We start from the raw sequence: 15000 nt of genomic DNA, 5'->3' as shown, positions 1-15000 counted from the left end.
TCGTACTATACAGTAATGGAGTTGGTAAGGATGCTCTCGGTGATGCAGAGGTTAAAAACTCGTTAGAATCTCTGGGGACAGATGAGCTTTCTCAAGATTCCTCAATAAGTACAAGTGTTGTTGTGCCTTCTTAACCAGAGCTGAAGTGTTCTGGTGCCAGGACAGATCCTCAGAGATGTGAACTTCCAGGAAATTAAAGCTGGAGACATTCTCTACCACAGTTCCATTGATGTAGAATATGAAGTGTCTCCTGCTGTTAGATTTCCAAAAGTTCACAATTAGCTCTTTCAAATCAAATCAAATCAAATTTTATTTGTCACATACACATACATACAGAGTACGACATGCAGTGAAATGCTTTTTACGACGGTCCGGCATTCACAGTCTTTAGTCTTCATGGCGTTGAGGGTCAGTTTGTTGGTGGCACACCAGGCTGTCAGGCTTCGGATCTCTTCTCTGTAGCCCGATTTGTAGTTGTTGCTGATCTGGCAGACTACAGTGTCATCTGCATATTTGATGAAGATGCTGAAGTTATGCAGAGGAGCACAATCATGGGTGAACAGGTAATAGAGCAGTGGGCTTAGAACACAGCCCTGTGGGATGCCAGTGTTCAGAATGAGGATTGAGGATGAGGATTGTTTGCCCAACCTAACAGATTGAGGTCTGTTTGTGAGAAAGTCCATAATCCATCTGCAAGTGGAGGTGCAGATACCCAGGTCACTGAGCTTAGTGATCAGTACCGTGGGGAGGACCGTACTGAAAGCAGAACTAAAGTCAAAGAACAGCATTCTGATGTAGGTGTCATTTTTATCCAGGTGGGTAGGGGCTGAATGAAGAGCCGTGGAAACTGCATCCTCTGTCGATCTTTTCGGGCGAACTGGTGTGGGTCCAGTGTAAGTGGTAGGCCCGCACTGAGGTGATTCAGAACGAGTTTCTCAAAGCACTTCATAACAATAGGGGTTAGTGCAACTAGGCAAAAGTAATTCAGGCATTCAGCACCTGAGTGCTTAGGCCCTGGTATGATGGTTGTAGTCTTCAGGCATGTAGGAACCGTGGCTTGGACCAGTGGCTGAACATAGGTGCATCTGTTGCATAATGGTTTGTATTATATCAGAATGTCAGGTGCCATGATGATGAGAATTGTGTTCAGCTTTTCCACAGCCCATCACTCTAACACAGACTTCCTGCTTTGTTTACCTAGCTGTCCATGTGTTTATAACTAAGCCTATTCAAGTGTGAGGATACAGTTATAATAGGTATGATTACCCCACGTTCCCCACGTTTTGTCCCTCACTTGTAAGCAACGTTACTCTCATTATTTCTCTAGTAACTATAGACAGCAGTTTGGCCACCTCTAGAGGAGAGGAACTCATCACATAGCACTTTAAGGGTACTTTCAAATAAGGAAATGTTTTATATGGTGGAATTTTAAAGTAAGCGAAGACTCAAATGAGATTCAAATTGAAGATTTGGGCTCATCTCATTTCACACGGCTTATGATATGCTTTTAGGGGATCTGTGGGCTTTTGGGGCTTAAAGGGAAAAAAGGGGATCAGAAAACACAAACTGGCTGACAGATCAAACCGATAAATTATTCAGCGCTCACGGTAACACAAATTTGAATGGAAATTTTAGCCTATTTTTAGATACAATTCGAAAGGTCACCAGAATTGGTGTGACTTCTGTTGCTGCTCCCACGTCTCCAACTTGTACTTTTATGTGTGCCTTTGAGAGGAAGTGTTCATGTGTGGGTGAGTGTGTGAAAGTTTGGGGGGATGTTTGTGTAATGCGCTGTCCCTGCCTGATAGGACACGCGACCCAACACGCTCTTAATTAGACGACGCCCTTCCAGGTGCTGACCCAGCCTCGCTCTGTCCTCCCGCTGACGTCTGACTGGTGACATTTCCAGCCGGTGCCCGAGTCGTGCCCCCTTCGGTGCCCCGTACACTGCGCTCACTTCTGTGCATGAAGGTCACACACCCTGCCGGCCACGTCTCATCACCTGGCCTGCATCTCCGTCCAACTGCGTTTCGCTCGCACATCGTCGTTAATCAGAGCCATCAGAGCAGCCGGACGACCGCCCGCCGCAGATTGATGACAACACGCGTTTGCGCTGTTACAGAGTGTGTATTTACAAGGTTTGGGGCAAGAGGACATTAGATAGCTGCTGGGAGGCGAGTTGTAACCGTGTCAGGAATGAGGGATAACATCCCCACTCACCTGCGAGAGGAATGAGAGAGAAGGTTTAAAGATGGAGAAAGCAAAGAGACACTCAGGCCAGAAGGTGTGGAGGTGTGTCTGTCAGTCTTAGTAAAGGGGGTGTGGCTTCTGTGTCTATCAGTTTTAGTAGAGGGGGTGTGGCCTCTGTATCTGTCAGTCTCACTGATGGTGGTGTGGCCTCTGTGTCTGTCAGTCTTAGAAAAGGGGGTGTGGCGTTTGTATCTGTCAGTCTTAGTGATTGAGGTGTGGCCTCAGTGAATAAAAGGCTGAGTGGAGCTGTAGCCTGTGTGTCTTTCAGTCTTAGTAAGAGGGGTTTGGCCTCTGTATCTGTCACTGTCACTGATGGAGGTGTGGCCTGTGTGTTTCCATCTTAGTAAAGTAATGTTGTCTCTGTATTTGTCAGTCTTAGTAAAGGGGGTGTGGCCTCTGTATCTGTCAGTCTTACTGATGGAGGTGTGGCCTGCGTGTTTGTCAGTCTTAATAAAGGGGGTGTGTCCTGTGTGTCTTTGAGTCTTAGTAAAGGGGGCGTGACCTCTGTGTTTGTCATTCTTAGTAATGGAGTGTGGCCTGTGAATGTTTGTCTTTGTGATGGAGGTGTGGCCTGAATGTCTTAGTCTAAGGGATGGAGGTGTGGCCTGTATGTCTCAGTCTAAAAGATTGAGGTGGGCCTGTATGTCTCAGTCTAAGGGATGGGGGTGTGGCCTGTATGTCTCAGTGTAAGGGGTGGAGGTGTGGCCTGTATGTCTCAGTCTAAGGGATGGGGGTGTGGCCTGTATGTCTCAGTCTAAGGGATGGAGGTGTGACTTCTGTGCATTTTAGTCTCAGTAAAAGGGATGTGGGTAAACTGATTCGGGGAATATTTTTTTACCGTAGTGTATTAAACCAGTTCTACATCACATAGTATTGAATCATCTTTCACTTTGACTGCATCTTTCAAACATCAGATCGTGTTGGGAATGGAAAAATAGCACGTGAGAAAGCTAGGCTGATCTTTTGTAAAGAGAAAGCAGGCTTTAATGTGAGTTCATGTCAGAGAGAAGCCCAGGCCAGTGTTCTGTTCTTGGCAGCATATGAAAGTTTGCTCCACGTCTTGATATTAATTATTAATCTGTGCCTGATTAGAAATGGCCTACTTCTGCAGCATACTGTATAGTACAGCGCAGGAAAGGCTTGATTAGCCTCACGGTAACCCGTGAAGCAGCTCTGCTCCCTTCCCCATTACACCTCTGTGCATAATAACACATCATACTCAGCAGCCTTTAGGCTTAATGGAGACAGTCAAAACAAACATGCTGTGCAGTCAGTTTGTTAGATTTGACCTGGCTGTAATGCGGCCGGGGGGCCACAAGCCGCTGCTTTAATTACTCTCTGCGCACCTCGACGTCGTTTTTGAGCGTGCACCATTTTTTAATCATGCTCCGAAATTGCCCTGATGGCTTTATTCCCTGGCATTATCAAACGCTTGCCTTTTTGCGCCGGGGCTAATCCTGACAGTTAGCGAAACGATAAGCAGGAGCTTGACAAATAAAAACACCGACGCATATGTGAACAGGACACGATTTAACAACGAGCGGCATTCAGAGGGGCTTTGCGCTCGTGTGTCACGGAAAGATATGAGCTTTTTATGCAAATAGAGCCGAGCATTGTGGTATTCACGGCGATCCCACTCCTCTTCTGAAAATAAAGTGTTTGCTTTCTATATGAAGTGCACAGCGAAGTGTAAACACACGCCGGCTTCTACAGAGCCACTGTATTTTACTCAGTGCTCAGAGAAATCGATCAGGCGCTCGTATGAAAAATATATATGAAAGATCTGAGTCGGTTTTTGTGTCTGAATGCCCATTGTTATTCGGAATTCAACGTTTATCCAGACACTTCACGTCCTCTCAAGATGGGATTATGCAACTGGGCGATATGATGGTATGACAATAACGACCACTTTGTGATAGATAGATAGATAGATAGATAGATAGATAGATAGATAGATAGATAGATAGATAGATAGATAGATAGATAGATAGATAGATAGATAGATAGATAGATAGATAGATAGATAGATAGATAGATAGATAGAAAGGATAAAATTGTTTTGATAAAATGTTATACTGAATCATTAAAAGATTTATGACTTTATTTTCTTTATTTTCATTTTAGTGTTAATTACATTCTTTTGGCTTTTTTTTTTTATTTTTATTTTTATTTAAAGACTCCTGTTTTGCTGCCATGTTCTTACCTCAGATTAATATCATAAATTAGTTTTGTGATGTATACAGATAAAATTTTTTTGTGTCTTTACCCAAATCAGTTCCATGTCATTAAATGTAGCTATAAACTGATAAAAATGAAAACGTTCTGTTCGATTGCTTTGCAATAAAGCCCTTTAGGGCATTGTGTTATAAAAAAAAAAATTATAAACTCTGAGAAAATCTACTTTCAGAAATCAACAGTGAGGAATTAGCTCTGGGGAATCAACTCTGTGGGATCAAGCCTTGGGATCTACTCTGGGGAATCAAATCTAGGGATTCCACTCTGGAGGGGATCCACTTGGGGGGGGGGCTCCACTCTGGGGGGATTTAACTCTGCGGGATCTACTCGGGGAATCCACTCTGGGGATTCAACTCTGGGGGATCCACTCAGGGAATCAACTATAGGGGATCGACTCTGGGGAATTGACTCTGGGGATCAACTCTGAGGAATCAAGACGGCGAAATCAACTTTTGACAATCAACTCTGGGTGAAGTGGTAGCTCAGTGCTAAAGACCAGAATATATCAAGATAAATAATACACCATACAGAGGTTCACCTGGGCCCCTGAGCAGGGCCCCTAACCCTCAACTGATTAGTTGTATAAATGAGATCATTGTAAGTCACGTTGGATAAGAAATGGCGTAAATATCAAAATGCTATGTTTTCTATCTACTACAGGAGTTTTCATGTTTTTTTACATTGAAAAAAATTTATTAATTTCTATTTATTTCACAACATAAAAGGTACTTCATGTGTAGATTTGGAATTTTGTTGCCTATGCAGTCTGTAAAAATCCTCTGGTTATGTGCAAAATTTCAGACCTGGTTTATCAGTCGGTTTCATCATGGCTTGTGCTAACAACCGAGGGAAACATTACAGGAAGTGATGGAAGGCCTTGATAACACCTGCATCGTCCACTAAAGCCCTGTACACACTCTCCCTTTCCAAGTGCATTACACTAGACTGTGCGTGTCGAGTCTCAGGATGCCACTACTAAAATAACCCTGCAGTGCTGCCTGGTTCTCCTTCCTCCCAGCATCCTCCTCCGAGCTCTTTATGTGTGGCCCAGATGCAAAACGAGCCCGGTGAACAAATTCAGCCCCCGAAGCATTAAATAAAAAGGAAAAAAAAATCTGCACGGGTAAATAAATAAATAAACCAACCAACATCCCTCTTTCACTACAAACGCATGACGGTTATTGCTGTGGCCTCAACCATAAAGCGTCCGATGGAGAAAATTCCTATTTTGTGTCTCGCCTGTGCCTGTTTTTATTTTTCTTCTTTGTGGTTTGTTAAAATTGTCTGGTTTCGAATGCGGGGTTCACACCTCCGCCTTTCTCTCTCTGTCACAGCGGCAAACCAAAAGGAGGCGCTGAAGAGCGGGTTCTGTGTAAAAGAGGAGCCCGAGGCGGAGGAGGCGTCGAGTCCGGCGAAGTGTCCGGCATTTAGCCTGGGCCATGACGCCCCCGCAGTGCCCGGGAGGCCGCGCCAAGAGGGCAGCATCCTCAGCCACGACATCAACGTGAAGGTGGCGTCCGAGCTGCTAATGAAACTCTCAGGTAGGACGTTCAGGCTTTCACTGGTGCCAGAAACAGCAAATGGAAACTACATGCTAATGATTAGATAGATAGATAGATAGATAGATAGATAGATAGATAGATAGATAGATAGATAGATAGATAGATAGATAGATAGATAGATAGATAGATAGATAGATAGATAGATAGATAGATAGATAGATAGATAGATAGATAGGTAGGTAGGTAGGTAGGTAGGTAGGTAGGTAGGTAGGTAGGTAGATAGAAGCACAGATGACAGACAGAGAGAGATGGACAGACAGACAGAGAGAGATGCACAGACAGGTACACCATATGGACAAAAAAATAAATAATTTTAACATTCTATTGTTCAGTTAGTCCCCATTTGCTCTTATAGTAACCTCCACTCTTCTGGAAAGATTTTTGCCTGTGGAGATTTGTAAACAATAGGAGGCCTGGGGTGGAGTCAGAGTTCCAATTCATCCCAAAGTTTTTCAATAGGGTTGAGCTCAGAGCTCTATAGCAGTAAGATATTCCACTCCAGCCTATGTAAATCATATCTTAATGGAGCTGGATCAGGTTTGGGTTTCCTAGTTCATGTACTACTGCATCCGAAAACACCTCATACAAATGAGGGTCTCTTACTTTGTGGTAAAAGTTTGTATAAGAACCACATATAGCTGGAAATGTCAGGTGTCCCAAAAGTTTTGTTCACGTTTTGCTGATGTTTCGCCTCAGTCTGTAAAATGAGTTTTAATTTCATATTTATCGAAAAAATATATTACTTTTGATCCGTACTTGGTGTTTGTAATGGATCTGTGAGTCAGGTTACTACTTCTTTCTCTTACATTATAGCAATAAGCATCATACTTTTTTTTTTTTCTTTTTCTATTAAAACTTTGTTTGCAAGTTTCTTTTGGAATTTTTTATTTCCAAACCCTAACTTATGAGAAAAGGCAAGTGTATATATATAAGTGTGTGTGTGTGTGTGTGTGTGTGTGTGTGTGTGTGTGTGTGTGTGTGTGTGTGTGTGTGTGTGTGTGTGTGTGAGAGATTTGTCTTATGGCTTGAAAAACAGCTTCTGGCCAATCAGAAGCGAGAAAAAGGTTTTTTGTTAGAATTTAGTTTAAATAAGTAATGATAGCAAGCAAACAGTTTTCTCTATGGGCATATCATAAAAAAATAAAATAAATCCTAGCTGAGAATTGTAGAGCATAAAGTTGAACTTAAATCTATTTACAGACGAACCTGAATTCATGGGCGGATACTTCAAAAGTAAGATGTCATAATGTTAACAGTAACTTTATTGTTAATCTATTTCTAGCATGTTTTGAACTAATCGGATTTCAGAGTTCTGCGTTTATTAGATCAATTTCGTTGTCGCGTGCATAAGAGGCGGAGCTTCGGAGCGCATGAGTGGGTGTGTTCGCCGCTATGAACTCATCGTTAGCATGTTTTCGGGCTGAGATCTGTGGGAACGGGAAGGCGGTGAGGTCGGACTTCAGCGGAGAGTATCAGAGACGTGGAAATAATATAACATAATAAAATAATTAGAACGAGTGAAAAGCTCTAGGAACATTTCTTTTATTATTATTCATTCCTCGCTCTCGTTCTATCTTTCCATTTGTTTGTCTATTTTTTTTTCTTTTTCTTCCTCATCCCAAACGCCTTTTCTTTCACTCCTTCCCTTCGCTCCGACATTTTAGGCAGAAACTCGAGGGTCAATTCCTTTTCATGTTGTGCAGTCGATATCCTTTTCATGCCCAGCAGTGCTGTGCCAAAACAAACCTATCGATTGCTCTTTTGGGGCCACGCTGCCCAATCTTTATTTGAACTTTCGAAGATGGGGCGACTGTAGTTCAACACTGAGAGGTGTTCTTCTGACTCGCTCTTCATCTGTCACCGTCTTCAGAGACGGCAGGCTTCTGTGGCTATGTATAAATCTGCTGAAATCTCTCACAAAGCTGCTGTCAGGGAGTTCGGGCAAAAAAAACACAGCGCTCCGGAGGCAACGTGTGCGCTCGATGCATGCGAGACATGCAAGGTCGTTGCATTTGGATTGCGATTCCAAGGTTCTCAGGGTACCGAACTTCCTTTTGGAATTTTTTACATTTTTTTATTTCACAGTGTAAAGGAGTAATGATTTCTAATCCGGTGTCACCCAGACGAGACACTTATCACGCTGGAGTGCTATCGGAGGAAAACTGCATTAATCCGAATCTCTGTTCGCCCTGAACTTTTATATAACAGCCGTTTTATTTTTCAAGTGCGGAAAATATAAATCTATACTCCAGTATCTATTGTAATAAATATCATGACTATGGACATTGAAACAGCCTACGAGTCAGTACTGACATATCGGACATGCACCGATTATTATCATTATTACACTAATGCACAATATAGACAAAAGTTTGTGAACACCTGAACAAATAGAGTGATTCCTGCTTTCTGAAAATCCAATTCCACATTCAGTGCCTATTTGCTGTTCTATTAACCTCTAATTTTCCACTAGAGCCAGATTTACACATATTTGATCCCCAAAGAGATTAAATGATTCCATTGTCGAATCAAACCAATTTATTGACAATCTTATTTCAGTTCTCTCGCAGCCCCTCCTCATTCCGGGTTACGGGAGGTGTTTATGGCTTCCTTTATTAGAACTTTATTGAAGTTTTAATGATGAGCCTAAATATCTTTTAGACAGATATGTAAAATAAATAAAAGTATATATAAAATCCTATAAGGTCTACAGACAGTGCACAATATGAGATGAGGCAGATGAGGGTACAGTGTGATCAGGGTACAGTGTGATCAGTGTACAGTGTGATCAGTGTACAGTGTGATCAGGGTACAGTGTGATCAGTGTACAGTGTGATCAGTGTACAGTGTGATCAGGATGAGTGTGATCAGTGTACAGTGTGATCAGGGTACAGTGTGAACATTATACAGTGTGATCAGTGTACAGTGTGATCAGGGTACAGTGTGATCAGTGTACAGTGTGATCAGGATGAGTGTGATCAGTGTACAGTGTGATCAGGGTACAGTGTGAACATTATACAGTGTGATCAGTGTGCAGTGTGATCAGGATGAGTGTGATCAGTGTAGAGTGTGATCAGGGTACAGTGTGATCAGGGTACAGTGTGATCAGGATAAGTGTGATCAGTGTAAAGTGTGATTAGTGTACAGTGTGATCAGGGAACAGTGTGATAAGGATACAGTGTGATTAGGGAACAGTGTGATAAGGATACAGTGTGGTCAGTGTAGGGTGTGATCAGGGTAGAGTGTGATCAGGGTACAGTGTGATCAGTGTACAGTGTGATCAGGGTACAGTGTGTACAGTGTGATCAGGGTACAGTGTGATAAGGATACAGTGTGATCAGTGTACAGTGTGAACAGGGTACAATGTGATCAGTGTAGATTGTGATCAGGATGAGTGTGATCAGTGTACAGTGTGAACAGGGTACAATGTGATCAGTGTAGATTGTGATCAGGATGAGTGTGATCAGGGTACAGTGTGATCAGTGTAGATTGTGATCAGGGTACTGTGTGATCAGGATGAGTGTGATCAGTGTAGAGTGTGATCAAGATGAGTGTGATCAGGGTGCAGTGCGATCAGGAGAAACTCATAAAAAACTCCGGTCCTGAGTCATGATTGGCTTGTAAATAAATGAAATCTCCTTACAAATCAATCCAAAGCTCTTCCAGATGACCACATTAATCATATCACGAATCGATTTTATTCTGATGGGTGTGGTCTCATTCAGAGTGACCCCGCCCCCAATCCTCAGGGATTGCACTAGAGGTTACTGTTTGGTTGGGTGAGAACGAAAATAATGTAAATCATGCACTAAGGCCTTAATGCACATCACATCTGGAAAGCTTGGAGGGACGCCATCGTCTAAACACCACCAGAGAGAAATTCCTGAGAGGAAACGGGGGGGTTCATGGCGCTGCAATTCAGCTCCAAAAACGCTGATATATGGATTTAAAATGGATTTCACGCGATTCCTTACACAAAGCAACAAAATATCCGGTAGCGATCAAATAAAAGAAAAAGGAGAATGACGTTCCGTTATTTCTTCCATTCCTTTCTCGTTTGTTCTGTTGATCCTGTCACATAGCCCCGCCCACATTTCCCTTGTTCTGCCTCCTTTCCTGTCGCTGTGTTTTTTCAGCGAGCGACGCAGCGAGGCTGTGTGTAGTCTGTTACTGTTCTTGCAGTAGGGTTGCAGACGGTTACATCATCTTCACGCTCTCTAAGGTTGAAGGTCAAAACCTAGATCTCAGACACTCGTCTCTCCTGCCAGTCTGATGTGGGTTGAGTCTGGAGTGATGATCACATGACATGCAGTCTATCTCAAAGTCTAATCGCATTCTTTATGTATATTTTTACTTTCCTAGGATTTAAATGTTACCGGAAAAGGAATTGCGCAAGACAACTTATACCTTACATCGTAAACATTTCATAATGTGTTCGGTTCGGTTGCGTTGCTGCTCCGTGTCAGGATTCTGCAGGGTTCTCTGGTTTCCTCCTAAAATCCCAAAATACATCCTGATAAGTAGATTACACAGTAGGGATGGAGTTAAAAATGTTTGCTTCGGATACAAGTTGGCATTTTTGTATCGCAATACATCATTTTGAACATATTTGCATAGATAAAAACTGATTTATTTGCATATAATCATTAGATGCGCTATACTTTTATTATTTCGAATTATTTGTGACCAGTATTTTATATGTAGCTTGTTTCTTAAGCGCGTTTTCTCAGCACCGCTGCTGCTACGTGAGTTTTACATATCGCAACACTATGGAGACCCGGGGATGCCACAGGAGGCGTGTCCTCAGAGTCACATAGAAAACAGATTAACATGGCAGAGGTAGAGCTGCGTCTTCCTGAAGACAGAACGGGAAAAGAACGTCGGGATTTTTTTTTACTTTTTCTCTTTTTTTTTGTACTACAAAGACCTGTTTGTGAAAAGGGCCATGCTCAGAAGGCACTAAAGTAAATTGATCATTTGCTGTTTGTTTGAACCAAAGGAATAAAAGCGAACTGTCTGCACCATATTAAATTCCATAGTACATGTTTTTTCCATTGCGTCGTACTGCATTGAATCACATTTAATCGAAATCGGATCGCATCGGCTTTAGTCATGGAGATGCACATCGCTAGTAGATTAGATGTGAGTATTCTTTTTTTGTATAAGTGAAAAAACATGTGTACAATTTGTCGCTTCTACTCTCATCCCGTGGCTTCAACATCTACCCCACAGACTTCTCTTATCTCCGATGATCGTAAAGTAGACTAAAGATACAATATCTAAAAGTATTCGGACACCTTACTTTTTCAGCCATATGTGGTTTCTTACTGTTACCACACAATTGTATAGGATGTCTTTGGATACGGTAGGATTCAATCGTCTTTTTTATTGGACTAAGAGACCCAAACCTGTTCCAGCATGACGATGCCCCTGTGCACAATTCCAGCTCTGTGAAGATATGCTTCACATGGGTTGGAGTGGAAGATCTCCCACTATAGAGCTCTGAACACATCTGGGATGAATGTGAACACTGACGGCACCCCAGGCCTCATCACCTCACCTGCATCAGTACCAAACTTTACTAACACCCTTGTGTCTGAATAAATCTCCACAAAAGTTATTATTAGAGCAAATGGGGACTGAATGTGGAATGGGATGTACAAAACATACACATCTTATTCTCAGGTGTCCACAAATTTTTGTCCAGAGTGCATTTATAAAGCTGAGCAATTGTTCAAGAACCCAGCAGTGGAATCTTACTGGTGCTGGGATTTGAACCCATTATCTTCGTTCACAGGTACAACTTATCTTATCCTTTGAGCTACATTCAATAGATATGGAGCTGAAAACTCTCAGAGTATCCCTTTAACACAGATTATCCATTATATTATGATTGATGATCATTATTATTATTATTATTATTATTATTATTATTATCGTCGTAATATTCATCCGGTGCAGGAAATAAAAAAATGTACAAAACGATCAGAAATTTGCTTCCAATCATCTCGAGATGTAGCTCGTCTACGCGATCATGGTCAATAAAGCATCTCATCTAAATAGTACCCGATTCTCTCGTTTTTATTTATTTTTTTCTGCCTGAACGGCATCATGAAATTAGTTTTATATTTTATTCAGGTCGACAGGAACAAGTTTGTCAAAGAGATAAAAAACGATAGATAGAGAGAAAGAGTAAGAGAGGAGAGAGATGGAGTCTATTACAGAGGATGATGGAGAATGATTCAGTGCACTTTGTGCTCGTGTGTGTGTGTGTGTGTGTGTGTGTGTGTGTGTGTGTGTGTGTGTGTGTGTGTGACAGGTCCCTCACACCAGTCGCTGACGTTCTCTTGCTCATTCCGTCTTCCTGCGAGATGTGAGTCAGCTCTTGCTACAAGGCGCCTCTTTATACGCGTGCGACCGAACTGTCGGGCCCTGGGTCACAATACCTGTGTGTGTGTGTGTGTGTGTGTGTGTGTGTGTGTGTGTGTGTGTGTGTGTGTGTGTGTGTGTGTGTGTGTGTGTGTGTGTGAGAGAGACAGCAAGCGAGTGTGGGTGACAGAGAGTAGAGAGAAACAGTAAGAGAGCAACAGAAAAAGGAAAAAAAAAAGAGAGAAAGAAGGAGCAAACAGTAAACAGATACAGTATACTGGAAACACACGGCGAGCGAGAGACTGAGATCTAATGGACTCGTTCTGTGTGTGTAAACTCGGGGTCAGAGCGCTGGCGTTTCTTTCTTTCTCACACACACACACACACACACACACACACACACACACACACACACACACACACACAGAGAGAAACCGAAAGCAACAGTTTAGCAGCTCGTTTATTTCCAGTCAAGAGCAAAAGCAAACTCTCGGGTAAACAGGCGTGAGTGACAGCTCACCAAAGGACGAACACACACACACACACACTCACACTCACAACCGAGTTGCGCTCAGTATTATTACATAATATGAATAATAGGCTTTTTTTTAAATAATCCTATGGTGTGTTACCACATTGTAGATTAGTAGATGTGCATGTAAATGTTCTCACTGAGAAACCGAGTGACTTCTGGTCTCATGCGTCTCATCAGACGCGTCTTGTCCGGTCCGTCTCACGTACGCCGCTTAGAACCTGCTAAAATCCCCGTGCTGTTTTTACACACACACCGTCCTCACCCTTCACATATTCACCTCGAGTGGGAAAAAAGCTCGACTCATGGCAAGAGAGACGAGGCTGGCAGGCTAACGAGTCCTATTTTTTTTTCGTCTTTTACTAGACGAGGTGTTTGAGTGTCAGTGTGTGTGTGTGTGTGTGTGTGTGTGTGTGTGTGTGTGTGTGTGTGTGTGTGTGTGTGTGTGTGTGTGTGAGAGACTGCTCACGAGTGCTGAGCCGAACTATCACCTGGATATCAGTGATGGTGCCAGCATGATTGTGTGTGTGTGTGTGTGTGTGTGTGTGTGTGTGTGTGTGTGTGTGTGTGTGTGTGTGTGTGTGTGTGTGTGTGAAAGAGAGTGGAAGACAAGAAGCAAGGCAGCACGTCCACTCCAGCAGCAGTGAGATGAGCGTCTCCGTTTCTGCTCATACCTGCTCAGTGTTGCATCATCATCATCAGGGCTTATGTAAAGTAGGTCACTGCAGCCCCCCTCCTGCCCCGTTCAGCCAGTTAGCAGCTCCGTCCGTCTGATTGGTGCCGTTAGCACTGAGCGGCTAATTACTGCTGCCTTGTTAGTCCCTCTGCACCGGCTAAGGCTGGGTTTCAACAGATGGGCGCTGATTAGGAGCTTTATACACACTCATACACACATGCACACACACTTTGAGATGATGTATCCTCTTACCTGGTCAGCACACTGCATGTTTTTATAAATAATAAATGAATGGTGGTAGAGAGAAAGGACACAAGTCTCCGCCCATATATTGTCTTCGACAACTTGTATGACCAGCATACTATCTGATGCCGTCCTCCAGCTTGATAAAAAGGAGCTTCTGTTATTTCATACATGATATTGGAGACTCCTTCCATTGGAGAATTCTCCTGCTAGAGACTCCTTCTACTAGAGACTCCTGACACTGTTGACTCCTTCTATGGGAGACTCCTTTCAATGGTGTCCCCTTCCACTGGTGACTCCTTCTTTAAAAGACTTCTTCTACTAAAGACTCCTTCTACTAAAGATTCTGTCTACTCAAGACTCCTTACAATGGTGACTCCTTCCACTGGAGACTCTTTCTACTAAAGACTCCATCTACTAAAGACTCCTGGCACTGTTGACTCCTTCCATGGGAGACTCCTTTCAATGGTGTCCCCTTCCACTGGTGACTCCTTCTTCTAAAGACTCCTTCTACTAAAGATTCCGTCCACCCAAGACTCCTTACAATGGTGACTCCTTCCACTGGAGACACCTTCTACTAAGAGAATCCTTCTACTAAAGACTCCTGACACTGTTGACTCCTTCCATGGGAGACTCCTTTCAATGGTGTCCCCTTCCACTGGTGACTCCTTCTACTAAAGACTATTTCTACTAAAGACTCCTTCTACTAAAGATTCCGTCTACTCAAGACTCCTTACAATGGTGACTCCTTCCACTGGTGACTCCTTCTACTAAAGACTCCTTCTACCAAAGACTCCTTATACTCACGTCTACTTACAATGGTGACTTCTTCCACTGGTGACTCCTTCTACTTAAGACTCCTTCTACTAAAGACATCTTTCACTGGTGACTCATTCCACTGGTGACTCCTTCTACTAAAGACTCCTTCCACAAGGGACTCCTTTAACTCGAAAACTTTTCCACTAAGGACACCTTCCAATAAAGACTCCTTCCACTAAAGAGACTCATTCTACCAAAGGCTCCTTTTACCGGAGACTCCTCCTGCTAGAGACTCCTTCTACTAAAGACTCCTTACAATGGTGACTCCTTCCACTGGTGACTTCTTCTACTAAAGACTACTTCTACTGGAGACT

General features: G+C 42.9%; 1 protein-coding gene across 5 annotated transcripts in view; it reads left to right on the top strand.

Moving 5' to 3' along the window:
- The window catches only part of znf827 (zinc finger protein 827), a 122075-nt gene that overhangs the window by 58874 nt on the left and 48201 nt on the right, over positions 1-15000 (top strand). For all 5 annotated transcript variants that reach the window (XM_083538577.1, XM_083538575.1, XM_083538576.1 and 2 more), the window contains one exon: positions 5820-6026. In XM_083538577.1, the coding sequence (XP_083394703.1) occupies positions 5820-6026 (207 nt within the window). The remainder of the gene's footprint in view (positions 1-5819; positions 6027-15000) is intronic.

Source organism: Silurus aristotelis, assembly GCF_946808225.1.
Source record: "Silurus aristotelis genome assembly, chromosome: 4".
Classification (NCBI taxonomy): Eukaryota; Metazoa; Chordata; class Actinopteri; order Siluriformes; family Siluridae; genus Silurus; species Silurus aristotelis.
Note: the sequence above shows the minus strand (reverse complement) of the source record. Positions and strands in the feature narration are given on the sequence as shown.